Source organism: Medicago sativa, chromosome 5 (assembly GCF_051527215.1).
Source record: "Medicago sativa cultivar Bolivia chromosome 5, Bolivia_mono, whole genome shotgun sequence".
In the NCBI taxonomy this organism is placed as follows: domain Eukaryota; kingdom Viridiplantae; phylum Streptophyta; class Magnoliopsida; order Fabales; family Fabaceae; genus Medicago; species Medicago sativa.
Genome location: NC_140753.1, coordinates 23,104,783 through 23,132,303, shown reverse-complemented (window position 1 = coordinate 23,132,303; position 27,521 = coordinate 23,104,783). Strand labels below are relative to the sequence as shown.

At 34.1% G+C, this 27,521-nt stretch overlaps 1 protein-coding gene and 1 pseudogene across 1 annotated transcript; one reads left to right on the top strand and one right to left on the bottom strand.

Annotated features, from left to right (window-relative positions):
- Positions 1-938: 938 nt before the first annotated feature.
- Positions 939-15,681, bottom strand: LOC146921113 (putative alpha,alpha-trehalose-phosphate synthase [UDP-forming] 10; annotated as a pseudogene).
- LOC146921114 (uncharacterized) lies at positions 7,590-11,254 on the top strand. The gene is made up of 8 exons (XM_085714537.1): positions 7,590-7,975; positions 8,216-8,274; positions 8,402-8,494; positions 8,677-8,745; positions 8,921-8,977; positions 9,314-9,374; positions 10,315-10,368; positions 11,004-11,254. The coding sequence occupies exons 1-8, from the start codon at positions 7,651-7,653 to the stop codon at positions 11,024-11,026; spliced, it is 741 nt and encodes a 246-aa protein (XP_085570663.1). The 5' UTR covers positions 7,590-7,650; the 3' UTR covers positions 11,027-11,254.
- Positions 15,682-27,521: the final 11,840 nt, after the last annotated feature.

Sequence of the window (27,521 nt, the reverse complement as noted above, 5' to 3'; positions counted from 1 at the left end):
GAAAATGTGTAACCATTACTAAATTAAAATTTATGTATGAATGCATTCGATGTTGATTTTTCATATTTTAAGACAATTGATAGTATTATTAAGAAGTATTGTTGGAAGAAGATTACTGAATGCATCTAGATATTTATAGATGATCGTGTTTTTTTTTTTTTTGAAACAAATGGTCGTGTGTTTAGGGACAAACACTTTTGAGTTGTGAATAAGCATTATCCATGTTAATTTTTTTTTTACTAAGGTTTGTTTGTCAACATTGTGAGGAGTAATAGTGATTTCATATTCTAAATCAAGTCTTGATTTTTTTTCATAATTCTTTTTCTACAATAAAAATTACTTCATTTCATTCCAAATTAAAAGAGTAATTCCAAATACCGTCTTATTCTAATTTTTTGTTGAAAAGGAAAGGAAAAATTTTCTCACAAAACCAAGCCCGTTTTGGCTACTTCTTCTCTCTGCACCTCTTTTACAAACCTTGATGGTCTATTTTATGTTTATAGCCCTTTTTCTTTAAATCTTCTTTACCACTTTTTTCAACTATCACCCACACATACATCAACCTTTCAAAAAAAAAAAAAAAACACATATATCAAATTCATAAAATAATATTTTTTCCCGATAATTGAAGAGTTTATTAAATGGTGTAATTAGAACCGGTCCTAAGATTTTTGGTTCATGGGCGAAACAATAAAATTGTGCCATTTTAATTATTTCAATAGTTTTCTAACATTTTTTGTTGCAAAAGATTCATTTATAATCAAAATTTTAAAAAAATAAATTCTCAATATAATTAACCAAACCGAATTGAAAAGATATATATCTATATAGCACTACTAACTACTAAGTAAAAATAATAATTTTGATGCCCTTGAAATAATGGTGCCCTGGGCTGCCGCCCCTCCCGCCCACCCTCAGGGTCACCCCTGGGTGTAACCATAAGGATAAATAGAGAGAAGCTACAAACGAGCAGCATCTTTAGAATCAAGACACCTACTAGCAAACACCAACTCCTCAAGGAATACAAAAATATCTTCAAGAACAAGATACACTCGAGACCAACGACGATAAAAAAACACTTCTAAAGAAGAAGGAAAATTATGGGTTGACACCCTTTTTTCCATACCACTCCAAATGATATTTTTTATTTATATTTCTCCTCCCTTCTATCAATTCATTTTTCTCTCATCCACTAAACAAATGTCATATACAGGTGTACAATGGAGGGTTGCCACATAGGATGGTCTATGTATCATTACTCAAAAACAATACTATCATCTAAATCACATTGGGGTGAATTTGTTTCTTGAGCTTTGCCGTAGTTTTGATAAGTTCTCAAATACTTCCTCCTCCATATCCGCGCAAAGGCACAACTTATTACCAACCTCCCCCGGTATTCCAACTTCTGGAAGGTCTTCATCAAAGTTATCTCGAGAATTTAAAATGGCTACATCTTGTCGTTTTTTCTGTTTCGCTTTTGTATTTTTTGATCCCTTGGTCCCTTTTTGTGGGTGAAATCATTCATTTCTCATTACGAAATCCAGTATCTCTAACCACATTCTCGTGTGCCTGCTCATTGGGAGGGCATTGACCTAAAACTTTGAAACCAAGCGACTCAGTTTGAATCCATTGCTCGATAACACTTTGTTCTTGAGTCTTGATCAAGACTAAAAATACATTTTCTGTAGTTTTTTGTGAAGGCAACAATTTAGTTTAAAAAAGAATCCACGTTGTTTCAACATTTTGTACTTCACTCCTTGAATTATTACATACTCTTCAATGTGGATTCCCTGTGACACCTCCAAATTCATACAAGGATAAAAAGTAATTTAACGTAATATAAGAACCTTACTATAAATTATTACCAATATTACAACAATAAATACATAGTAATATATATATATATATATATATATATATATATATATATTTTTTTTTTTTTACTATAGTGAAACATAGTGATCAATGCTGGATCCAAAATAAGTTAGGCCATACTATAGGTGACCCAACAAAAACAATGTAAACCCCCTGCAGTTAAATGCAAATAGTGTCTACAATTCTAAACAAACTATAGCTCTAGGTAGAATCAGAAATACAAGAATGGAATTGATGTTACAATGCACGTGAAATGAGTTGTCGTTTCATAACTCATTCAAGAACCACATTATGAAACCGAAAAAATGTTCTAGAAGCCACGGAAACTGGTTCGGTCCAAAGAATCAAATCAACAATAATGTGTTAGGCATAGATACCATATGTCGGTAATAATCTAAAAAAATAAAAGTGATTGAATATAACCACCTATGTCGGTACCAAACTCGTCACATTTGTCGAAGACACTTTAAATTCAAATTTTGAAGTGTCGGTGCTACATATTATTGCCCTGCCCTATCTCAAACTTTCAATTCAAAATGTGCTCTCAAAAGAAACTTGGAATTGGGCTAGTAGATTTAGATGTGTGGGCTTTGGATTAGATGAAGTAACGGACCCTTAAAGCAACCTCATAACATCAATAGAGTCATCAAGAAGATGTTGCTGACTACGTGAATGTGTGAGATTGTTGAATGTAGACAATCCAAATTTTTTTGGGAGGAGCGGCTACAATACATACCTTACAGATATCCATGTTCAGCTGCACATCCCATCATTTTACATAAAAACCAATCACCTATTTTAATTGGTTTTTTTCTTCCTCTCCCATTCACAATGAACACTATTTTTATCATTATTAGACAGCGCATTTAGCACAACAAGGCTTAAGGGCTATCAATTTTATTTATAGAAGATTTTGGTACAATAGTACCATCCATAATCAAGAAATATCGCTCTTATTCTGAAACTATTTGATCAATAGACAAGTTCCAAAATCAGGAGAAAGAGAACCAACTCTAAACCCTAGGCCTAAACACATTCAGCACCTTTTGGTGTAATGATCTTTGCATGCTCTCTCCAAATCCTAAATAAAGCTGCGCGACCATACGACACATCATGAGAACTAACATATCGACAGTGTTTTTTGTGCCTCAATTGCTTCTCTGAATCACACAGTAATAGCAGAATATCAAGCATCAACTACAACATCTATCTCCCATGGATTAACCCTGATTGATGCACTTAGAGATAGAACAGCCTACAAACACTGACACAACGACCATGCTCGTACAAGGATAATAGATTTTTTATAGACGAAGCTTTATTCATTGTGCAATTCCTTGTCTACAGGCAACATATTTGTATGGAACTATATCATTCCATCCTTCAAAACATTGACAATGCAATATTCTGCCACAACATCGTAGGGACTCTCTCGAAATGAGGAATATGACGATCAATTAGACTATCGGCCTATATTGTTTTTGAACCATAAGTAACATTAATCCTTTAAGTAACTAACTACATTTTCTATTTCAATTTCGGTGGCCTAATTTGGCTTCTTAAAAAAAAAAAACTACGTTTTCTCTTTTGCTCCAAAAGCATCCCTGAGTCCCTAGCAGGATTCACAGTATGAACTAGGACAACTTTGTCTTGCAAATATGGATTATGTTGCAGTAGCTACTCAATAGGTAGAAGCTTAAGGCTAATGCCCTTAAAAATGTCCATGTCACCTACCTACCCTTAAACTCTTCCTGAATCTCTTTCAATTTAGCAGATGTAAAATGAACATTTAATACAGATTCAAGCCTACCTATATGAATGCCTACATGCAAGATTTTGATGAATATATCAAGCAAAAACTCCATTATGACTCGGTGTTCACAATGGTGTGAATTTACAAAGCTTGAATATATCTGTGTGGGCGTGTTTGTGTTTTGTTGTGATGAAACTGGAATTCCTTGATGCATTTAACACACCATAGAATTCATTATATAGGATCGCCTTTAGCTCAAGCTATTGGGCTCAAAACCATTATAGCTACCAAAACCGGGAACCTAACTGTCAGCTTGACAGTTAGCGGTTACCGAGAGAGAGCTGGATCCAAGTTCCAGTACTAAGGCCTGTAAGCATTCAATCATCAAACCCATGGTCTTTGTGACAAAGGTTTCAACAGACATCAAGATCTGAAATAACTCCAGGAACTGTCCTAATCCTTGGAATAGTTCTTGGGGTGTGAGGAATATCCTATAAACCTCCAGTTAAGTCGAGTAGATTAGCAAATAATCTTGATGACATGACTTATTGAAGATGACCGTCTTTTATTAATGCCTTTCTATCTTTTAATTCATAACCAAAAAAGTTAGTTAATAAATGAATGTTCGGAAGAAGATAAAATATTTTATGGACATTATATCATACAAATGAAATTTCATTGAACTGAACTTCTCAAAAAATTATACAATGACATCATGCATTATATAAGATATCAAGAGATAATTGCGGAGATATTTCTAGTGCGATTCTCACTTGCTTTTCATTCCCTTCATATTTGCTACTTGGTTCGAGTTATAGAGGCACTTGAACAAATAAGGTGATGGTATAATAGACAGAAAAGTAGTTAATGTAATGCAACATTCAAAACTGAAAACAACATTGAAATATGAATAATTATTTCCTAAAAATCATCAGTTAAAAAAAGAACAGAAGCAAAAGTTCAGTACTGACAAGTACTCATGCAGGATACATTAATCAAGTGAATTTTAAAAGGAAATCGTCACACGGGAAAGACGAGACGGATTGTTTAATTGACATTGAAAATGATAACATCATCTTGTCCTTATATATACAGGCCTCAACCTCAACAGTTATAGGTTGCATAATCTGTTAAACACAGTAATATTGACTCCAAAGTTGAGCTTGAAACAACAAAACAGGTACAATTATCAATAGGTGGTAATATGTAAAAATTATTTTGAGATCATTTACTGGTCTGTAGTAGATGAACGCTTAAAAATCACTCAAAATTTTAACTACGGCATCTTCACTTTAAGAAAAAGTCCTGAGTCCTACGTTTGAAACAATGATATAATTCAGTTTATATTTGACATAAAACAATTTGAAACGATCATTAACTTTCATTTTCTTGTTGTTTTCCAAACTCGATCAATAGAAATAGAATCATAGTATCAATTGTCCTAGTCATGAACACGAGTAATACTATAAACGTTTACTTACAAGGAACCACAACAATTAATGTTCAGAGTTTCAAACAATATTTAAGTATTGCACGTAATGTTTTTTTTTACAGCCAATATTATTACTCCAAAACTCTCAAGATGAGAGAAAAGGTGCCCAGAAAAAAAAACACAACACCCCAGCATATAAGCAATACAGGGCGGCCCAATGCCGGACAAATCGCACCTCCAAAACATGACAGCACCATGAAATACACCTGCTGCCCAGCAGCAGCTGCCACGTACAGAGGCAGAAAACCTACCTAAAAAACACCTAAACTGAGCGCAAACCAGCAGAAGAAAAGCAGCAGCCCCTATCCGACAGCAACAGCCTCAAAAAACACCAAAAAAATTCCGATCCTATCTAAGTAAACAATCCCGAGGGTTCCAACACCACTCATAATACAAACACAACGCTATTTTCAGCTTACTCATACTCCAATACCAAGCTAGAGCCTTGATATTCTCCACCAAATCCTCTATCACAACCACACCATTATTAAAAATAACCTCATTCCTTCTCTTCCAAATAACCCAAATGGAAGGAAGTCAAATCAAGCAAAATCCCCGTTTTATTCTCCTAGATGTAGCCTCATAATACCAACATTAAAAGTGAGCAAAAAGATCGTGTGGTATTAAGAAATTAAATTGTAGCCAACACATCACCCTTTGCCACACCTTCAACCCCACTTCACAAAAGAAAAGATGCAATGTTGTTTCCTCCACCTTTCCACACAACACACAATTATTTGATGCCTCCACATTCAACACTCCTCTAGACGCTAGGTGCACCCTTGTCGGAATTCTATCAAGTAGCATAGTCCAAGCGAAAGCCAAAACATTTGACGGAGCTTGGCATTTCCAAAGGTAACCAAACACACGCTCATCACCTTCAAGAGTATTGTCATCAATCATAAAAACAACTACTCAAGTATCTTGTAACATGAATTCACCGAAAAATCCCCCCCCCCACAACACCACTCATCTCTCTCCCTTCCCCAACACCAATGGAGTTCCGCTTCCCATACAAAAAGGTCTCTACGCTGCAAAAAACTCCATCTTCTCTCCCCCTCCAAAGAACTACAAACCTCCACTACATTACTATATTTTTGCATTGAAATAAGAAAAAGATCACAAAAGGGGATATCGGATCTCCATCTACGCTTCCAAAAGCTAGTACTCCTTCCGTCTCCCATCCTTCTAACCACCTCATGGGTTTAGTCGTTTATTGAATTATATGCATGCTGGACTTTTTGGTCCGTGTAGCAATAGAATGGGGAGCCCACAGATCATCGACGGTAATCACTGAACCACCCACTCGCAAATCAAATTTTTGTCGCTACACCATTAAATATAATTAACGTTATTTGCACATAATTACACTCCAAGGATGTTCTAAGTAAGTAATTCCCATGTCACCTTCACTACCCATGTTGGCCAGAACATCCGCACACTGTTAGCTTCTCGATACACATGCATGATCCTAATCAAATTAATCAAAAAAATTTTGGAAATAAAAATTAATCAAATTTGATTATAAAAATAATAATTTTGAATTGATTTATTTAAATTATCCATGCATTTTCTTTTTCTAAAATCTAATGCGGGCCTTGGTCTACTGTTGACCAATTACTTCGAAAATAGTCGAAATTCCAATGACGAAAGACATCATATCTAAGTAGAGTTTAGCCTTCCTCTTTAGTTACGATTGAGATAATGACCTCATTAATATCAATTTCATTAAAACAACCGGAAAACAAACATGTTCGTATTGAACCGACATCAATCATGTCACTGTCTTAACGATAAGTAAAGCAAGGAGAGTTATGAGTTTTGACTTCTTATGGCTTTGTTTGAGTGTTTGGAGCGGAGGGGAGACTTTTTGAAAAAAGAAGGAGCAAGTAGATGAAATAGAAGACATTGGGAGGAGAGAGTTTTGGAGGTTAATTTTTTATTCATAATAATACAAAATTTACCTCATTTGGAAAACTCAAAAATTGTATTGTGGAAGATTTTGGGAAGTTTTAGAGAGTTTATATAAGTTTTTTAAATTCTTTTTTTTTTTTGGTACATTGAGTTTTTTAAATTCAATCTATGCTATATACTATTTTTAAAATTAAAAATATATTAATCATAATTTTTAGCTTACCATTCTCTAAGAAACTGCTCTCCAGAAAATGTGAAAGATTTCTTCATTTTTCTATTTATTTCTCACCTCTAAAACCCTAGTTTCCTCTCCAAATTCCCAAACAAAGCATCCTTTTTGGTTAAAAGGTAATTTTCACTTTGTATTTTATTAATGAATTATTTATTGGAATTTTTTTTGATCGGTTGGTTTTAAGGGTGAGATGTTAGATTGACTTCACGTAAGAATTTCTCCAAAAATTGCTCAATTAAAAAAATAGAGAATCAAACGTGAAAAAAATAAAATAATCAATGTGACCCGGCGCAGGGAGCCCAAAACATTAGGGTTTAAATATTCCAATATAGCTATTTGAATAAGCAGCATAGCATTCACATTCACATTGACACAGACACAGGGATGCCTGGCTGCCACGAACTTCACCCGGCTCTTCGCGATGTCTTCGACAACATCGCATGCAAGGTCACTCGCCTCTCCAAAGCCGAGATATCTCGTCTCACCGAAGACGAGCTATCTCGTCTCATGGAGGCCGAGTTATCTCACCTCTCCGAGGACGAGATGAATAGACTTATCAAAGCCGAGTTTTCTCACTGCTTTGCTCTCATGGAAGGCCTGCTATCTCTACTTTTCCCTCGTAAAGCCAAAGACAAAGAGATTACTCCCCCTGAAGATGAATACATATCTGACTGCTTGCCTCTTTTGATCTTCAGGATATTTGTTTTGAGTTAGTACTTTTTTTCCTATCTCCCTCACACTTACTTTCTTTTTCACAACCCATTTGGGTTGGTATGGTGGTGTTGGCTTGAAACCTTGGAGTTTTGCTCTTCTCAAGGTCTCAGGTTCCATTCTCTCGATGCCAATTTCAGTGGACTAGTTTGGTTTTTGAAAAAAATATATAACTTACTTTCTTTATCCATTTTACTTCATTGCTCATCTCATCTTGTTGCTTTCTTTCTTGATTTAGGTTTCATTGGCTATATTTTCCTTGCACCCATAACAACTATTTCCTCAGATTTGTACAAGGTATCACAATCAATCCATTTACAATTTGTACACAATATGATTATTGTTATTACTAGGGTTTAACAATGTTCTTGTTTTCTGAATTAACGGTGTTATTTTCTTTATTATATGTTTGTTTTGGTCAAAGTGGTGGTTGAACAAAAGATATTTATCTTCTATTCATCAAGAAAGATTGTTATCTGCTATACGTGATGTCTTTTACACTAAAAATGCTGCTCAGGTAAACAAACTTGTCGTGGATCATTTAATGGTTTTGTTTTCAAATTGTACAATTGTCAAAATTATAGTGCCGGTTTCTGATGGGTCGGTTGTTAGCTCATTGCGTGCCAGCCAGTGTTAGGTTGTGTCAATTTTTTTAAATAATGGTCGGATTATCTGATGTAATTAATGAATATTCAACAGGAACGATTGAATCCTTCAAAGAAGCCCATTGTTTTGTCTAAATATTCAAGAACGTCTCCAACTCTGAAGGTGTTGTTCCATGTCGTACTTTGTTCTCTGTTTTTATTTTTCTAACCGTAACAAGTTTGGCTGGCATCATATGTTAGTAAGGAAATTAAGACAATTTTTATCTCTATATGCTACGGTATCTTGCTTTGAAATTTAATACATGTTATATGCCAAGTGATACTGTTTTCAACTTCAGGGTTTTAAAGGCATTGGAGAAATCTCCCGTCAAGAATTCTACACGGGCTTTAGACAGGTTAGCTTCAGATTATATCATATAGCAATGACTGTTGTTGAGGTTTGAATTAGCTTAGTTTTGGTTCTTTGAATAAGTATTTTGAATAGCAGGCTTATATCAACCGAATCGTGGTTGAGTATAACATGTTATAGATGGTTTTAGCTATAGCGAAAAATCAATAATATACTTATCTAGGCACAAACATTAGTAGAACTCTTGCATCTTGTTTTGTTCCTAATTTGATCTGTCAATCATACAAATTAGCTTTCACTTTAGTCTTTATGACATTCAACAGACTGGTGTACCGAGTAACCCTTTGAATTATGTTTTGTCCAATGGATTTGCCAACTGCAGGGAGTTGAGCGGTATCAGGAAGGCGCATCTAGAGCTGTTGTTCCAAGCCGTAGATCTACTGGTACGTGCACATCTTTCTTTTAATTGATTTTCTCTGTCGAGTTAAGGCGCAGATTTGGATCCCTTGTAAGGAAGAAAATTTGCAAAAGAAAAGTGTTTAAGTTACTTGTTTTTTGACTCCTGAAATGGTAGAAACTGGCAATATAAACATCTACCCTTTTGCTGTTTATAATTTAAAGATCCATTGCATGTGTAATTTTAATGCTATGTTGTACTTGAGTATTTGCCTTTTACTGTGCCATGTTTCTAATAACTGGAGTTGATTATCAATCTTGAACAAAATAATTAAACTGATGATGCTTCTGTTGATGCTGTTGTCTTTGCTGTTGCTGTTTTTTTATTCATCGTTCAACATACAATATGCATAAAGATGAATCTTTTGTGTCCTGCTTCTTGTTGTTACTATGAATGAAGCAAAGGTTTAAAACTTGTAAGTATTTATATTAGGAAGGTGAAGAGAAAATATCATCAAATGTTGAGAGAAAATGAAAATGGAAGACTAAAAGAAAGGTATATGTGATTTTAAATGTGATTGATTAGACAGTGGAATTAAATGTGATTTTAAAATTGAATTTGCTTCATTCCTTAGCATATCATATATCAACTTAAACAAGCGTTGATACCAAGTAGATTAAAACTAGTGTTATACTATTGTAAAATTATATCTAAACATTTTGTATGCTGCATAATGTTTACTGTGGTCATCCCTGGAATCAAGTCTAATGTATTATATTAATAATGTGCTTTATCAATTCCTTAGGGTAGGGTCTTTCTATGTGATATTCCTTATTTGACATATAATGAAGAGCTGCATATGGAACAATCTTTGGCACACTTGCTTTATTTCTACATATCGTTCTTTATCTATAATTAATGTTGTCTCCAATTTCTTTGCTAATATAATTTATTCATGCTAAAATTGAAAATGATGTCTATTGTAGGGAATATCGTCTGTCGTGAAGATTTGAATCTATCCTTGTTGGCGAATAGTCCATGTAAGTTATGTCTACAAGTTCCTCAACAAGCTCTTCGTGTTGCTTATTTACTTCTTTTTTATTTTGATGTATTGTTGCTTATTTATATTTCATCTACTTTCCCATTAACTTTATAATTTCTACTATTGCCATTTACTTGAGGGTGAGATACATGATAGCAATATGTATATAAATCATATATAATGTATAAAGTGGAAAGGGGGAAATTGCATTACAATGGTTTCATTTGTGTTGACAACTAAATCATCAAATCTTTGTTTATCATAGTTGATTCTCTTCTATGTGCATGGTTTACAAGGTTTATCTCTCCTTTGCTTTTTGTTAATTGTATACGAAATTTTAATTGTATTCTTGCATTCAGTAGAAACTATTTTTTTAACTCGTTGTTTTCAAATTTCAAGATATAATGGTTCTCATTCCTTTTTTATTTTTGTAAACTCCTTTAAGTTGGGATTTTTTTTATTTTTTTTAGTTCTCACATAATTGTCAATCATGAATTTTTGGTGCTGAATTATTTTATTTTTTGTATTTGCTGCTTTGATCTCTCTACCTGTTTCAAAAAAATCACTACTTATAATTGTGTTACTATGATATAATTTTCACATTTGTATAAGTGCTTTCTTCCCATGATGCAGACAGAGAGAAACGTATTAGGTAAAGAGAAGTTTGCTCTGAAGAGGAAAGATTCATCAAGATTGTCATTTTACTATTGAGTTATTTTGTAATACACGAAGGTTCTTAGCTTGAATGTCTTATAAGTTATCTTGTTTTAGACTTAATAAATATGCAAAAAGTCCATACAATCAGTGGTCACTTTGATTTTAGTCCCTGAAAACGTTTTTCACTTGCAATTTCAAAGCACTTTTAACTTGTTTGGTCGACAGAAGTTTTTGCTTTAGTGGATACTATTTGATGATTTGGTTTACATTAGAACTTTGAACTCTAATGAGCTTTTTTTTTTTTTTTTCAGAAGGAAAATGTTTAATTTAAAAAGGCTTGACAAAAACCAATTTGAGGATTTATGCTAGGATAAAAAGGCTAGGTTGTTAATAGTGGCAAATAGTGCCGCGATTATAGAGCGGATCAGTGGGTGGCAGCCTCCGTGAACACTTTTCGGTAGAATTCACAGAACAAATCACAGCATTATAGAATGAAAGAAAGGATTTATCTTGTTAGTTGTTTCTTGAATCTATTTCAGTTTAAAAGATATAGAATGAAGATTTAGTACATATTCAAGCCTAATTTTTTTGATGAATATAGTGCGGCCGAGGTAATCAAGTCCTTTCTTGCATGTACATAACAAGAAAGGAAGTGACGAGCATAATCAAATGTTTGAAAACCAATTAAATTAGAATTCAACAATCCCCTTATAATTATATCCCTTGCCGGAAAGGGAGTATATGGCCTTGGGATGGGTACACAATTTTAATTGACTATGCACTTTGGGACTGTCCATAAAGTGAGCTGCCAATTATATTGGTTTGGTTGTTCGTCTTGTGACATTTTGGGGGAGAAATTGCCTTGAGAAGACACTGCACCACACATTGTTGCTTGTGACAGATTCATTTTTTGTGAAGGATGAATAGTCCTTATATTATTAGAACGGAGAGAAATTTGTTCCTGAAACTACAATGATGTTGGTGTTGTCGGGTTTGTGTGTTGCAGCACTCATCGAGCTCAGATTTGTTAAGTCACATGTCGAGCTCAAATCGTACGTAGCATTAAGAAGCTGAAGTTGCAGTAGCAAGTATAGATGTATCATCCTTCATTATTGTATAAGCAAGATAACATTTTAAATACTATAGCTTAACAACAAAATGAAATTGATCGTAAGGATTATCCATAGATGGAGAACCAATTTTTTTTGCAGGTTATGATATTTATAAAGTGTGTACTTAATTAGATAGCATGTAAAACTTCACATAACCTTTTGTGGATGATTAGTAGCTTAACTCAAGCTTAATTGTTCAAACTGGACCGATAATGTCGGTGACACGTGATCGATGAAAAAGGTGCACTTGAGGTGCTCTTATTCAGAGTTTAACTTGAGATGGCCGATTGCTTAGATAATACGTCTTGTTGACGAAATCTTTCGGTGCCGGTAAAGTTAGATTGGTGCGCCAAAGGGGATTCTCGAGTTGTGTGACGGAACACTCGTCGAATCCTATCACAGTATGTAAACAAGTGTCATTTTTTGACAATAAATTTCAACTGAGCTGAGAATGGTGTTGAGGATGTTTAGTCCTAACACTGTTTCAGTCCTGTCGCATGAGAGTGTTGGTGCTACAACCAAGACTCATGGTATGCCAGTTTATAATGGATAATGATATGACATAGATACAATGATAAATCTAGCTTTTGGGGCTAACTGTATAGAGCACCTATTGTTAGCCAAACAAGATCATATGCGTATAAGAATTTAAAACTTGTAGTCTCCACATAGGAGTCTGCCAGCCTTGTATTAATCAAGGTTTTGCAAATTGAATATGTGAATTCAAATGATATGAACAACCTTGTATATAAAATCATTCAATATGCGAGCAGTGTATTGAAATAATTGTGTTTGACATACGATACTGAAAAATAAAAGAGCCTGAACTGACAATGATGTCGGGGACGTTTGATCGGGTTGGTGTTGTCAAACCATTTAAGCTTTAGTTCAATCCGAGGAGGAATCGGTCCAAGTAGGAGAATTTCTTTTCTTCTGTTCCACTCTTGAAGATGGAGTAGAATTTTTCATTGATTTAGTAACATAACATCCGAGTCCTCTAGCAAGAGTACTTGCCATAAAGGGTAAAATATTGTCTGTACCAACGACAATGTCGAAAATGTTGAGTTGGCTCATTTGGAGCACTTGTCTGTACTGTGAGCTGAAGTGGATTTTCATATTCTCAGTCCGACGACAAGAAAATTCGACGATGATGTCAGAGATATTTGGTCAGTGTGACGGAGCACATGTGAAAGCTTACATCACTGTCGTGTTTAGACAATGATGCATCCATGTCGATGATGATGTTGGTAAAGATTGGTCGACGAACAACACGTTTGTCGAACATTCGGAGATGCTAAATTTTTGTTTGCTTTGGATTATCACATGAGAGAGTAACGGCACTGTGGCATTTTATTGTCATGTGATCCCTGCAAAATCATCTTTAAACAAAATAACTAGAATCTACCTTGTTAGTTCGACACAATTTTTATGTGTTGTGTATAGAATTTGAATGTTATAGTCTCCAAATGATAATGACCGATCAGCCTTAAGTTGATGGTTGGTAGGAACTTTTGTATTTGTATGCAGCTTCCCTAGTAAAAAGTGAGATGAATTGCAAGTTGTATTGGCTCAAAGTGATGATACTTCGTGTAAGAAGTTAAATAGAGATTGTGAGTGATAACATCATTGCTGAAAAGTTTACTATATTACAGTGTTGTGACATCTTTTAAATTGGCTAATTTGATATAAACATGGTGGCGAGCATCTTTTGAGAATGCGGGAAGAAAAGACCTGACGATGATGTCAGTGCAATGGAGCACTTCGTGATTGTAAGCCGAAATAGTTTTTTGTCCTTGATTATGTGCTTATAAGATCCAAGGATGGCGACTTACAATTTCGTATGGTTAAACTCAAACTTATTTGTTTAAGATGAAATTCCATTCAATTTCAAACACTATATTGAACTGATAAAAATTATTGAGCATCAAATACTGAAAAGTATCAAGATATGATAACTTAAAGTATGCATAGGTGTAAAATTAGACGAATTGTCAGCCCGAATTGAGTTTCTTCTGCGTTTAGAGGACAAGGCCTCCTGGACTTTGAGCTTGAGGCAAAGATGAATCCGAAGGAGTAACATTTTAGATTGATGATAATTCTGATTGGGGAATTGGGGATGAATTCATCGTGATGAATTCAACCTCTAGTTAAGTTTGTAGATAGCCTTCTTTTTTAATGCCCTTATCATCTATCAATTCATAATAACCAAAAAATTAGGTAATGGAATATTTAGAAGATAAAACATGTTATGGACGGTATCATACAAATGTCATTGTTCGATAAGCACTCAACATTTAACTCCAGGCTCACAAAGGAAAAATAAAAGCAAATCAATTTGTGAACACTGGAAAGTAAGGCAAAAAATATAAGTAATCATCCGAAGGATTTATTACATGTATGGTGTAACTTTTTGATTAGATTGAGAGACATCCTGGGAACAACGCCGTTGTCAACAGAGTTAAACTATGTATGGTAAACATAGCAACTGATAACATCATTTTGTCTTATACATATGCAGATCTCAGCCTCAACATTTAAAAAAGATTGTCTTCTCTCAAACACAATAATGCACTACATAAATCTCTCATCTTATTAACAAGTTAACATGAACAATCTTTCAAAAAAAAAAAAAAAAGTTAAAGTGAACACATATTCTAGAATTTGAGAAAAATGAAATTGACAAAGTTAACAGACCTTCCAAATATAATCAGATCAAATGCAAACAGAGTAATAAAATGACCTCCAAGAATAACAAGTTTCTTGCTACAATCTGCAACTAGCGTATTCATTGAACATATATATAGAGCATAACATGAACCTATATTAAAATGCACATGAAAGTGAAGGTCTTGTAATAAGAATTAAAGTTGTCCAATTAAAAAAACCTATTAGAGCAATCACAATTAACAAATCAAAGATAATTGATAGCCAATATAAACAAATCAAAGATAATTAGTAGAACCGATTCAAACATCTGCTTGAAACATGTAAAGCAATATTTCAAAAATCTTAGTTAATAGCTTGAAACTGCTATTCAAAGATGAAATACAATAAATGCTCAAAAAATGTCACAAATGCAAAGCATCACAATACACAAAAGTGAAACAATAAAAATTAAACTAGCTTTCAATCAATCTGCTTAATCAAATGTAAAACTGAAGATCAAAGCAAGCATACATATACACAGACTACTACATGCTATATAGTTACTAAACTGCTAGTCAGAAAGTTTGGATAATATTATAATTCCAAAGACGTGTCATTTACCGCATTAAAGATCTATTTATCTAACCCATCCAACAATTATGTACCGCAATATGCATGTACAATTATGTATATGACCATGTAAATGAATAAAGTAATGAAAAGTAACATATAGTTGCCTCTTGTATAGCCATTGTAAATGAACCCTGATCATCTTTAGCTGCAACCATAAGACAAGGCACCTGAAAGCCACTATCTTCTCCATGACGAGCAATTTTTAACAAGAGTTCAGATGATGCCTGTAATATCCCGCTGTTCGGCAAAAGAATTTTATCCATCGGATGTATCAGAGAATAAGTGTTCCAAAATGTTAAGTACGACTGAAGATATTTTTATGAAATATCAGTCAAGCAAGGGTTTAAGTATCAGACTAAACGCGATTAAGACGAAGGGCGTTTAAGTACTTTCGCGCAAGGGAGTATATAAGTGAAATTGGGAGCAAAATCCTCATAATTTCTTCTTCCTTCTCTCTCTAGGTTTTGAGAAGAGAACTCTCTCCTCCTTCTCTCTAAAAATCGCCCCCTTTCCCTCAATCTTCTCCCATTAAAGCTTCCAAGTACATGAAATTGGTGATCAAGCATGGATCATAGAAGCTTCATGGATAAGAAACATCAAGAAGAAGAAGTTTAACATGATTGAGGAAACTTGAAGCTAGGGTTTGAACTTGAGCAAGATGGATTTGAGCTTGTAGATGCTACAAAACATTATGTGAGTTCTTAGATAGTTTAACCTTCTGTTGTTTTTGGATTTCCAAACTGTTGTATTTGGATTTCCAAATTCTACTATCTACCGAAGTTGTTACTAGGTTGAGTCACGACCAGGTCGCTCTCTTTAAGACGTTTCGTGGCACTACCCAAAATTGTGCAAGGTAGACTATCAACCACGCCGCCTCCAGGATAAAACAAGCTCAGCTACAACTGTGCGGTTAACTACTGCACTGTAGAAAACCGTTCGAGATATACACCCTCAAATATGGTACTAAGACCACTCTTTAATACTGAAACCACTTTAATATGGTATTATTACCATTCTATTATGGTGCTAAGACCACTCAAATATGGTGTTTCCACCATTCTAACCTTTAAGTTCTCCAAACTATCAATATGGTACTATGACCACTCAAATATGGTGTTACCACCATTTCTCCTCAAATAAAATTATTGAATAATTTTTATATACCGTTAAGATCATTCTTGATTCCGACGGGACATTATTATTTCAAATAGGGACTATGATCTTAAAAGTACTGTTTATTCCGAAGGGACATATATTACCGAAGGGACTATGAACTTAAGACCATTCTTAATTCCGAAGGGACATTAAACCGAAAAGGGGCTATGGTCTTAAGAACACTCTTAATTCCGAAGGGACAGAAAGGAGTAGAAAAAGGAGAAGGACTTGTTAAACAAGTCGAAGGAGGGAGAAGAGATGAAAGACTCGTCAACACAAGTCAAAAAAGGGAGAAGAGAGAAAGAGTTCCCGACAACTCAATGAAACTCTTTGGTGTGTGGAATGCACTGTGTGAGCTCTCTATTTATAGAGAAAATTCACAACTAATAAGTGAGAAACTTTGGGAACAAGTAATATGAGAAACTTTGGGAACAAGTAACATATTACTTTGTGATTAAGTAATTCACATATTAGATCTAGTACAAAAATATCTTAATTGAGTACTAAAATATATTAAATTTAGTACAAAAATATATTATATTATGTACCAAAATATTTTAGCAAAACTTGGGGACTAAGAAAGCACTTTCTAATAATGATTAAATTAATTATTTAATTTATCATTTCCAAATAATAAAAATATATATCAATATATATTTTTTCTCTAGTGCTTATGTACCCCCATTAATTAGAGGTACACCCCCACTATATAAACACTACTAATGTGTGTGTTCCATCCGATGTGGGACTTCCACTTTTTTTCAATTCACACAACACTAGTTCTACCCAACATGGGAATTTGTGTTTAGTCTTTTTTACTCAATTTCGACACATGTTCCAACAATCCCCCACTTGAATTTAAAAAATGGTTTCATAAATAACGTCAAAAACGTCTCCATAAGATTTGCTAGTAAACAAAGGTGTCGCTTACAACTTGAACCTTTGCATAGCGAGTAAAATTCTGATTAACAAGAGTTGCTTACAACATTGAACTCTATCTCAGACATAGAACCCACACACAAACCTTTTCATAAGGTGTATTCTAAAAGCCCGTGCGTTTATGGCCTTGCACGTGTATCCCGGTTTTAACGAACGCTCTAGGTATTCTGCCCCGAATCCCATAGGAACCGGCCCTTAGTTCCACATTCGTATAGGTGAGTCTATCAAGAGTACTCCTGTAGCTATGTACTCTACTCCAAATAGAGTATAGATCTCATTAAGAGTTTCTATTATCTCATCCTTCTATCGCTGCAGGAATCATGCTTTCTTACTTTTAACATAGCATGTTCTATCACTTGTGACTTGTTATTACCCATTGAACCTATTTCTTGGGATCTCCAGTCATGTAGGTCGGGTTACCATCACTTGTGACCTTTGGGCATTAGTCCCATCCTATTGGATGTGTTTAGGACTTTCTTTCTAGTAATTCCTTTCGTCAAAGGATTAACTAATTCTTTATCAATACGTACATGATCTACGTTAACCGTTCCTTTTGAGAGTAGCTAGCTCTCTAATCCTTTATGTGTTCATGCCTTAATTATCGTCTCTAACGATTCTCAATTTTTATAATAGCTGCAGACTATCACAATGAATTAACATTTCTGGAAACGGTTTTATCCACTAAGGGATCTCAATTAGCAAGCATCTTGTCAACTTGCTTCTCCACTAGTTTTCTCTAGTGTTCTCATCTCAGATTCATTCCATAGTGGACTGAGTCAATATCATTTGTTTTAACAAACAACTCCTCTAGTGATGCTCAATGTGCAAACACTAGTCGCTAAATATTCATCTGAAAGATGTTCTATTTTATATCTTGTACCATTTAAGTACAATAGGTTACTCCTAGTGAAGTAATCTTAGAGTCATAATCTTCTTAAGGCACCTCACGACTCTTTCTATAGCATGGCAATGCTTCTCATCCGTCTACTAGTAAACTTGCACAAGAGTTTTACGACATCGACAATGTCGGGTCTAATACATTCAGTGGCTTACCTAAGGACTGCCAATGATGCTCGCATATTTTATTTGTTTAACTCCATCTCAAGTGTTCTTACACTTGGATCATAATATATGATTGCAAGTTTACGGTGAAATAATAATATTTCCTTAAGAACTTCAACTTTTCCTAGGTCTTTCTTATCAATGTTATTGATAAACAATGATTTCACATAATTCATAACATGAATCTTTAAATCGAATATGAGCAAGTCATCTTTATAGAGACTTATGATCGTGCAAATATTATTTGTCACTTTCATTCACTTTGTACTCATTCGATAGCATTAGAATGCCAAATTTTTCATGTCATTCTCCTTAGGAGTTTATTATAGACCTCACAAAGAATTATCTAACTTACATACCTTGTTTTCTTGTCCATGAATCACAAAATTTTTCAGGTTGTTCTATATAGATTTCTTCTTCTAGTTCACCATAAAAAGAGGCAACTTTCACATCCATTTGGAGTACTATCGAGTTATGAACGGCGGCTAAAGGGACTAGTACTCTTATGGATATGATTTTCGTGACTGGTGAATGAATGTCGAAGAAGTCTATATTTTTCTCTTTGTCTAAAACCTTTGACTACAAGGAGAGCCTTGTATTCATCAACCGTCCCGTGAGGTTTTAGTTTCCTTTTCCAAATCCAAATACAACCGATTGATTTTGCAACTATGAGACAAGTCAACCAAGTGTCATGTTTTGTTAGACTCTAGAAAATTCATTTCATCGTTGATTGTTTTTGCCATAATTCAGCATCCAATGAGGATATAACTTCTTTAAGGCTTAATGGATCTTCTTCCAATGTATAAACCAAGTTCATACTCTTTAGCATTTTTAGCTTTCTTACCTCCTTGAGGTTCTATAACATCTCGTATGATGTTTTCATAACTATTTCTAATTACATGAATGTGATTAGATATAGTGCCCCCACTAGTTCTTAATTTTTAGAAGGGAATTTAGTTTACCCCCACTAGTGCCCCCACTATTCTTTAATTTACAGGGGTACTTACTTCATAAAAATCAGCATCTTTTAATTCTATGATCACGTTAACATTTAGGTCTTAAAACCTATATGCTTCGTTATTTATAACATACCTAATGAATACACATTCATAGGCTCTACTAGTGAGTTCAACTCTCTTGGGGTCCAGGATCTAAATATAGTCCAGACAATCCCAAGTTCAAAAATAAGACAAGTTGGATTGTCTTTTCTTCAAAAATTTCTTAATTAGAATTTTTGTTCTTAGACTTGGGTACTCTATAAATTTCAATTTTCGTTACAAAAATTGAACATTCAAGCATATCAATTTTATTTTCCAAAATTCACAGTCATCAATAAATATGATAAAAACATCATTTTATCATTTCTAATTTATGTGTCATCAAATTCACACATATCATAATTTATTATGTTTAGAGATTCATATTCTCTAAATTCTGATTTATATGAACTTTTGGTTCATATTTCTTGACTGCAGTAAATAAAATTGTCTAATCATATAACGTTGGAATCAAGTCCAAGTTATTCAAGTCCAAGTTACCATCAGAGGCGCAGTAATGCTCATAAAAATGCCAAAATTTGATTGTGAAGTTTCTTTACTGCCTTTCAATAATACAAGTACAACATATCAAGAGATTATAATTTGCTGTTGCATTTTATTACTGAAGTAATCAAATTTCAGTTTTTTGCATAAACATTGTTTGCTGAATGGTGAACTTCTATATCAACCTTTCATGATATTTAAAATTAATATCATATTTGTTATGTCGACATGTTCTTATACTTGCGGCCCTTATGACTTGGTTTTGCACAATTAAATAAATTGTGATCCATTGTCATTTTTTCAAATCGACATTCCCAACACAGTAAGCCGCAACATCATCATGCATCATGAGAAATTTGGGAATCCATGTGTCGAGGGGAAGTTATAATTATCCACAATTAACTTCATGCTTTACCAATAAAAGCGATATGTGAATTTCTTAGTGTTGTTGTTTTAACAACAATCACTTCATTGTTTCAGTTTAAAGATGTATTTCTATAATTTGATTTATCCTTTTTATTTTGGGACAACTTAACCTCAATAAGTAACTTCTTCGGTAGACATAAAGAAACGTCTTAAAATTGTTGTTTTTGGATTTCCAAACTGTTGTATTTGGATTTCCAAATTCTACTATCTACCGAAGTTGTTACTAGGTTGAGTCACGACCAGGTCGCTCTCTTTAAGACGTTTCGTGGCACTACCCAAAATTGTGCAAGGTAGACTATCAACCACGCCGCCTCCAGGATAAAACAAGCTCAGCTACAACTGTGCGGTTAACTACTGCACTGTAGAAAACCGTTCGAGATATACACCCTCAAATATGGTACTAAGACCACTCTTTAATACTGAAACCACTTTAATATGGTATTATTACCATTCTATTATGGTGCTAAGACCACTCAAATATGGTGTTTCCACCATTCTAACCTTTAAGTTCTCCAAACTATCAATATGGTACTATGACCACTCAAATATGGTGTTACCACCATTTCTCCTCAAATAAAATTATTGAATAATTTTTATATACCGTTAAGATCATTCTTGATTCCGACGGGACATTATTATTTCAAATAGGGACTATGATCTTAAAAGTACTGTTTATTCCGAAGGGACATATATTACCGAAGGGACTATGAACTTAAGACCATTCTTAATTCCGAAGGGACATTAAACCGAAAAGGGGCTATGGTCTTAAGAACACTCTTAATTCCGAAGGGACAGAAAGGAGTAGAAAAAGGAGAAGGACTTGTTAAACAAGTCGAAGGAGGGAGAAGAGATGAAAGACTCGTCAACACAAGTCAAAAAAGGGAGAAGAGAGAAAGAGTTCCCGACAACTCAATGAAACTCTTTGGTGTGTGGAATGCACTGTGTGAGCTCTCTATTTATAGAGAAAATTCACAACTAATAAGTGAGAAACTTTGGGAACAAGTAATATGAGAAACTTTGGGAACAAGTAACATATTACTTTGTGATTAAGTAATTCACATATTAGATCTAGTACAAAAATATCTTAATTGAGTACTAAAATATATTAAATTTAGTACAAAAATATATTATATTATGTACCAAAATATTTTAGCAAAACTTGGGGACTAAGAAAGCACTTTCTAATAATGATTAAATTAATTATTTAATTTATCATTTCCAAATAATAAAAATATATATCAATATATATTTTTTCTCTAGTGCTTATGTACCCCCATTAATTAGAGGTACACCCCCACTATATAAACACTACTAATGTGTGTGTTCCATCCGATGTGGGACTTCCACTTTTTTCAATTCACACAACACTAGTTCTACCCAACATGGGAATTTGTGTTTAGTCTTTTTTACTCAATTTCGACACATGTTCCAACACCTTCCATTGGGTTGTGCAATTTTAGCAAGAAAACAAGATTTATGTTAGTTTAGTCATGAAGAGAATTTTAGTACCCCAAAGCAATTCTTGTTGATTATGTGTTAGATTGCCATGAAATATGTTTATTTATGCCTCTATAACTTGATGGATGTTTATGGTGCATTGCAGGATTGAATTTGACGAGTTTTGGGTTAAAATTTCAAAATCAGCATCACAGACCCGAAGAAACTCGGTATTAGCGAAATTATTTCGCTAATAGCGAAATTATTTCACTAATAGCGAAATTCCCCAGGCTGCCCAGGTCGCTAATAGCAACTTTCTCCGTCCTAGCCAACTTGCTTTTGGCTTGTTGGCTCAATGTAGGGTCGGTGGTGCGTTCCAAAGCTTTTCTTTCACCGTTTTACAACTTTATAACCCCAAAACAACATCTAGGCATTGCACATAACATCAAATGATTCTTGAAAAGAAAATCATGGTAATCTTAGCATATATGGCAAGAATGACATAGAGAGTATAAGCCGATTACTCTGGTAGAAATGAACTAAGAAAGGGATTAAAAGTAGAGCCTCGACATAGCTTGTCGAGAACTAGAAAGTTAAGTAAGAATCCTATGTAGGATAAGGCACGAAGTATATTCTCTTCGCACATGATCAAGAAGGTTTAAGTATATAGGTTAAGCTGTGAATTGAAAGTATATCTCTTCGCAAAGATCAAGTATATAGTTTACCTCTAGTGGGATCGTTTGAGGATCCGAGGTAAAAGAGATAGCATGTTTAGAATTAATCTTCATGCATGAATAGATCAAGACTTTTAAAGATATAAGTGCCATGTCTCTTGTAATCCTTCCGAGGTTGGATTCAAGGGGTTCTCCGAGGGGAACGGGATTACCGTAAGGGGCCCGCATGTCACTTAGTAAGCAAGATGTAGTTGCCGTGACTCTTGTGATCCACACTAGGTTGGACTCAAGGGGTTCTCCAAGGGGAATGGTTTAGCCGTAAGGGAGCCGCGCGTCATAGCAGGAGTGATGTTGGTTGAACCTTAGTTAGGTTTCCATCGGTTAGAAGGGATTGTGCTCGGGTTTACTCCACCCCGGGGCTCTCCGTAAAATGAACTCAGATAATTGTTTGTTTATTCAACGCTAACCTAATGAATGAATGAATCTGACTATGCATATTGATTAGACATTTATATGTTATGTCATAGAGCCTTGACGTATATCGTCAAGAATTAGTGAAGCCTTGACGTAGGTCGTTAAGAACTAGTATGATAGCAAGAATGATATGTTGTTGGACACAACACATTTATGCAATAGAGCAAGTAGAGAAGGTTATGCCGATGACGATCTTAGATTTCCCCTAATCTTCCGATTTAGAATCGTGTCATGATTATAGTATGTGTAGGCCTCGATGCGTAGAGCGTATCTTGGCATTGCGGTCTTAGTTTCCCCTTTAACCGCCATGACACGTCTAGAAATAGCAAAGCCTATAAAAAGGTAAGAAGTACCTATGACGGGTCTAGTATGCACGACCGTCTAGGAAAGCATGACCACACACGTATAATCAACCGTCAGGTTGTATTGTAGACACGTGGTGACCGTAGGTTTCCCTGAGGTTACCTATAGCCTAGGATTACGTAGAACTCACTGAGACATTATGTCTCATCCCAATCCTTATTTGTTTCAGATAAACAGGTTGGATTGCAAGCTAGTGACCGGATGGATATTTCAGCAGATGCTCGTTCATACCCGCTGCAGGATGTTATGGATTTTCAAGGATGTATTTGCTATGCATTAGATGAGATGTATTGTGTTGTTTTTGTACGAACGCGTATTGTTGTATATATTATTCATTCGAAGTGATTATTGTTGTAAATTTTAATGTATCCAGTACTAAAGATAACGCTCATGCTAAACTTTCAAGATACGTCTAGTATGGGTGTTACAATGTCTTCCATGAAGACTCATCATACCTAAAATTAATATTTAGTTAGATCCTAAACCCTCCTTTTGTATGTAAAAAAACATTGTGAAGATTTTTTATTTTTTTTCGAAAGGAACACTGTTAGGATACTTGATTGAATATTTTTCCACAAATATTTTCCATCCAAGGACAAACCAAATCAAATAGTCAAAATAGTGGATATCAATTTTCAAGGTGACAATTTTTGGCATTATTCTTTTAAAAATAGTAAAAAAAACACTATCAAGATACTTGATTGAATAATTTTTTACAAATACTTTCCATCCAAAGACAAACCAAATCAAATCGTCAGAATAGTGAACATCAATTTTCAGAGTGATAGTTTTTAACACTATTCTTTTAAAAATAGTGTCAAATTCAATGTCAACCATCTGTGAGTTCAAAATAGAATCTTTAAATGTAAAAGTAAAATTATCCGTTTGATAATATTAACATAAGAAGGGCGAGACACAATTTGTAGCCGGTGTTTGATATGGGTGTTCATACTAGTTTCTCTATATATATACAGTATATTCTAATTTAGAATTTTCATACTTAATGACAAGATAATGTTAATTACATGATTTTTTTTTTACATGAAATTAACTTTCAACCCATCAAATAATTAGTATATAAAATTTGTGCTAACCTATTTCTACTGTGACAAAAATAAAATTGAAGGTCGTGATATAATCCTAAAAAGGATTGCAAACTCTACATTAGATGGCGCAAAAAAAGCCTTTAATGTTAAAGGAATGACTCACTCACAACACCTTTTTCTTTTAACCAGACATATTTTTCCTTTCAGCAACCATTATTCCAACCTTCACAACGACTGCAAGTCCAGCTGCAATATGATGTGATAATAAAATCATTTAAACAAAAAACAAAAGCCACATCTATATTTTCTAGGGATTTAAATTAATATAGTTCAGAACTCCAAAGCAGACCTGGTCAAAAGTTTAATAAAAATTTCAAAATATTGGTAGCAAACTGGTTAATAGCTCGTTTTACTAGTTAATTAGCATAATAGAGGGAACAATTTTAATATACAAAGTCAAAAAAGAACAAAATGAATAACTATCAAGTAATCCTGAAAAATAATATACCTACAATCATAAAACATGGGTACTGCTTGCGGAGTTTTGTAATGCTTAAATGAAGGTGCTCGGCAGCAGTTGCAATTCGGCGAAATATATTGTTGACAACCCCAAACTTGTCACTGATTGGCACACAAGCCTCTACTCCCATGTACTGCTTGTGGGTTTTTCCAGCTTCATTTTTTGGAATGCTTAAATGAGGGTGCTCAGCAGCAGTTACAATTTGGCGAAGTATATTGTTGAAATCCCCTAACTTCACACTGATTGGTATGGGAGCCTTTACTCCCATGTCCTTACTAACCTACAAAACACATTGTCATTGTCATTGTCAAAATTATTAAGTTGCTAGAGTAGTGTCAGCTCTTGTAGTATTCAGATAGAGTAATATGCCAATGAGCCTCTTGTAACAAGATACATCTGCAAAAGGTTTGCTTGTATCTTGGTGCAATTTGGGGCAAGTGTCCAAAGGTGTACTGGCAGGTTTATATCCCAATAGACCAGAAGATTCAACCAAATCTAGGCGATATTTCCTCTGTGAAATAGAAACGCCTTCTATAGAATGTGCCGCTTCTAACTCAAGAAATTATTTCAAAACCCCTAGGTCTTTGGTTTTGAAATGTGAATCTAAAATGGATTTGATTCTCTGGAATTCAGTGAGAGAAGTACCAGCTAAGATAATCAACATAAACTAAGAGAGGTGTGAAATTATTTCCTTGCTTGAAAGTGAACAAATAATAATATGAAGTTGATTGAGAGTATCCCTCAACTAATAGAAGTTAAATTAACTTCTCATACCACGTTTTGCTTGCTTGTTTTAAACCATAGAGACTCTTTTGTAATTTGCATTCTTTGCCAGGATCACTACTTACTCCTTCTAGTACTGTCATGTATACACTCTCTTGCAAATCACCATGAAAAGAATGCGTTGTTTACATCTAATTGATGTAAAATGCCAGTTTTGAATTGATGCAATTGTTAAAAGAATCCTGATTGTAGTTAGCTTAGCAACAAGAGAGAAAATATCAAAGAAATCTTGCCCTTTAATTTGATTGTGACCTTTAGCTATCAATCTTGCCATATACCTGTCAATGGAGACATCTGCTTTGTGTTTGATTATGTACGCCCATTTACTACCAATAGGTTTCACATTTGATGGCAGATCGACAATTATCCAAGTGCCATTTTTTGCCAAGGCTTCTAATTCAGCGTTAATTGCTTTTAACCAATGTTTAGACTGACATGCTTCTCTATAGGTTTTAGGCTCAGTACTATGTGTGACAGAAATAGAAAAAGATCTATGTGGAGATAAATGGTCAAAAGAATGAAAAGATGTAAATTGTAATAAGGTAAGGAGTACCTGAGTTGACATATGTTGATGACTGAGAAGAAGAGTTATTACACACATAATCTGCCAAATAAACTGGTGGCTTTTTTATTCTTGTAGATTTATGTAAAGTGGGAGATATAGTAGAAATATGTGAATTTTTAAAATCAAAATCAGAATGGTTTTGTGTAGGTGAAAGATTCTGAATATTTAATACTTGGTCAGAAGAATCAACAGACTCAAAAATAGAAGTGATATTTGTATGATAGTGCCAAGTAGAAGGAGATGGAATATGTTGATAAGGAAATATGCATTCATGATGAGTGGCTTTTCTTGATACAAAAATTTGTTGTGTGAATATTCTAATAACACAACACCTTTCATGCCACTTTTATAACCAAGAAAAACATATTTTCTTGCTCTAGAAGCAAGTTTGCTTCTGTGAGCTTAAAGAGTTTATCCAAAAACTAATGAACCAAAAACTTTTAATTGATGTAAATCTGGTAGTTTCTTATGCAAAAGAAAATATGGAGAACGATTTTGTAAAAGTGGACTAGGGACTCTATTCATGATGAATACAACATGCACAGCTGCTTATGACCAAACCAAAAAGCTATTGAAAAAGCAGTGTTTTAGTGATATTCAAAATGTGTTGGTATTTCCACTAAACTCTAGAGTTTTGTTGAGAGATAGATTGTGAATTCAGAACTATTATCACTTCTCACAATTTTAACATGACAATCATACTGATTTTCAATTAAGTTTATAAAATCAATTACACATGGCCTTGTTTCACTTTTAGATTTTGTTAGAGTTAACCAATTGAGTTTATAAAATCAATTACGTGACCCTCCATTTGTATGTAAAAAAAAAACACTGTGAAGATACTTTTTCTTTTAAAGAAACACTGTCTGGATACTTGATTGAATATTTTTCCACACATATTTTCCATCCAAGAACAAACCAAACCAAACCAAATCAAATTTGAAGGTGATAATTTTTGCCATTATTCTTTTAAAAATAGTAAAAAAAAAAACACTATCAAGATACTTATCGAATAATTTTCCACAAATACTTTCCATCCAAAGACAAACCAAGTCAAATCGTAAAAATAGTGGACATCAATTTTCGAATTGATAGTTTTTGACATTATTCTTTTAAAA

Coding starts and splice junctions, on each gene's coding strand:
- LOC146921114 (XM_085714537.1), top strand. CDS start 7,651: ATGCCTGGCTGCCACGAACTTCACCCGGCTCTTCGCGATGTCTTCGAC. Junction 7,976..8,215: donor CTTCAGGATATTTGTTTTGA/GTTAGTACTTTT, acceptor TTCTTGATTTAG/GTTTCATTGGCTATATTTTC. Junction 8,275..8,401: donor TTTCCTCAGATTTGTACAAG/GTATCACAATCA, acceptor TTTTGGTCAAAG/TGGTGGTTGAACAAAAGATA.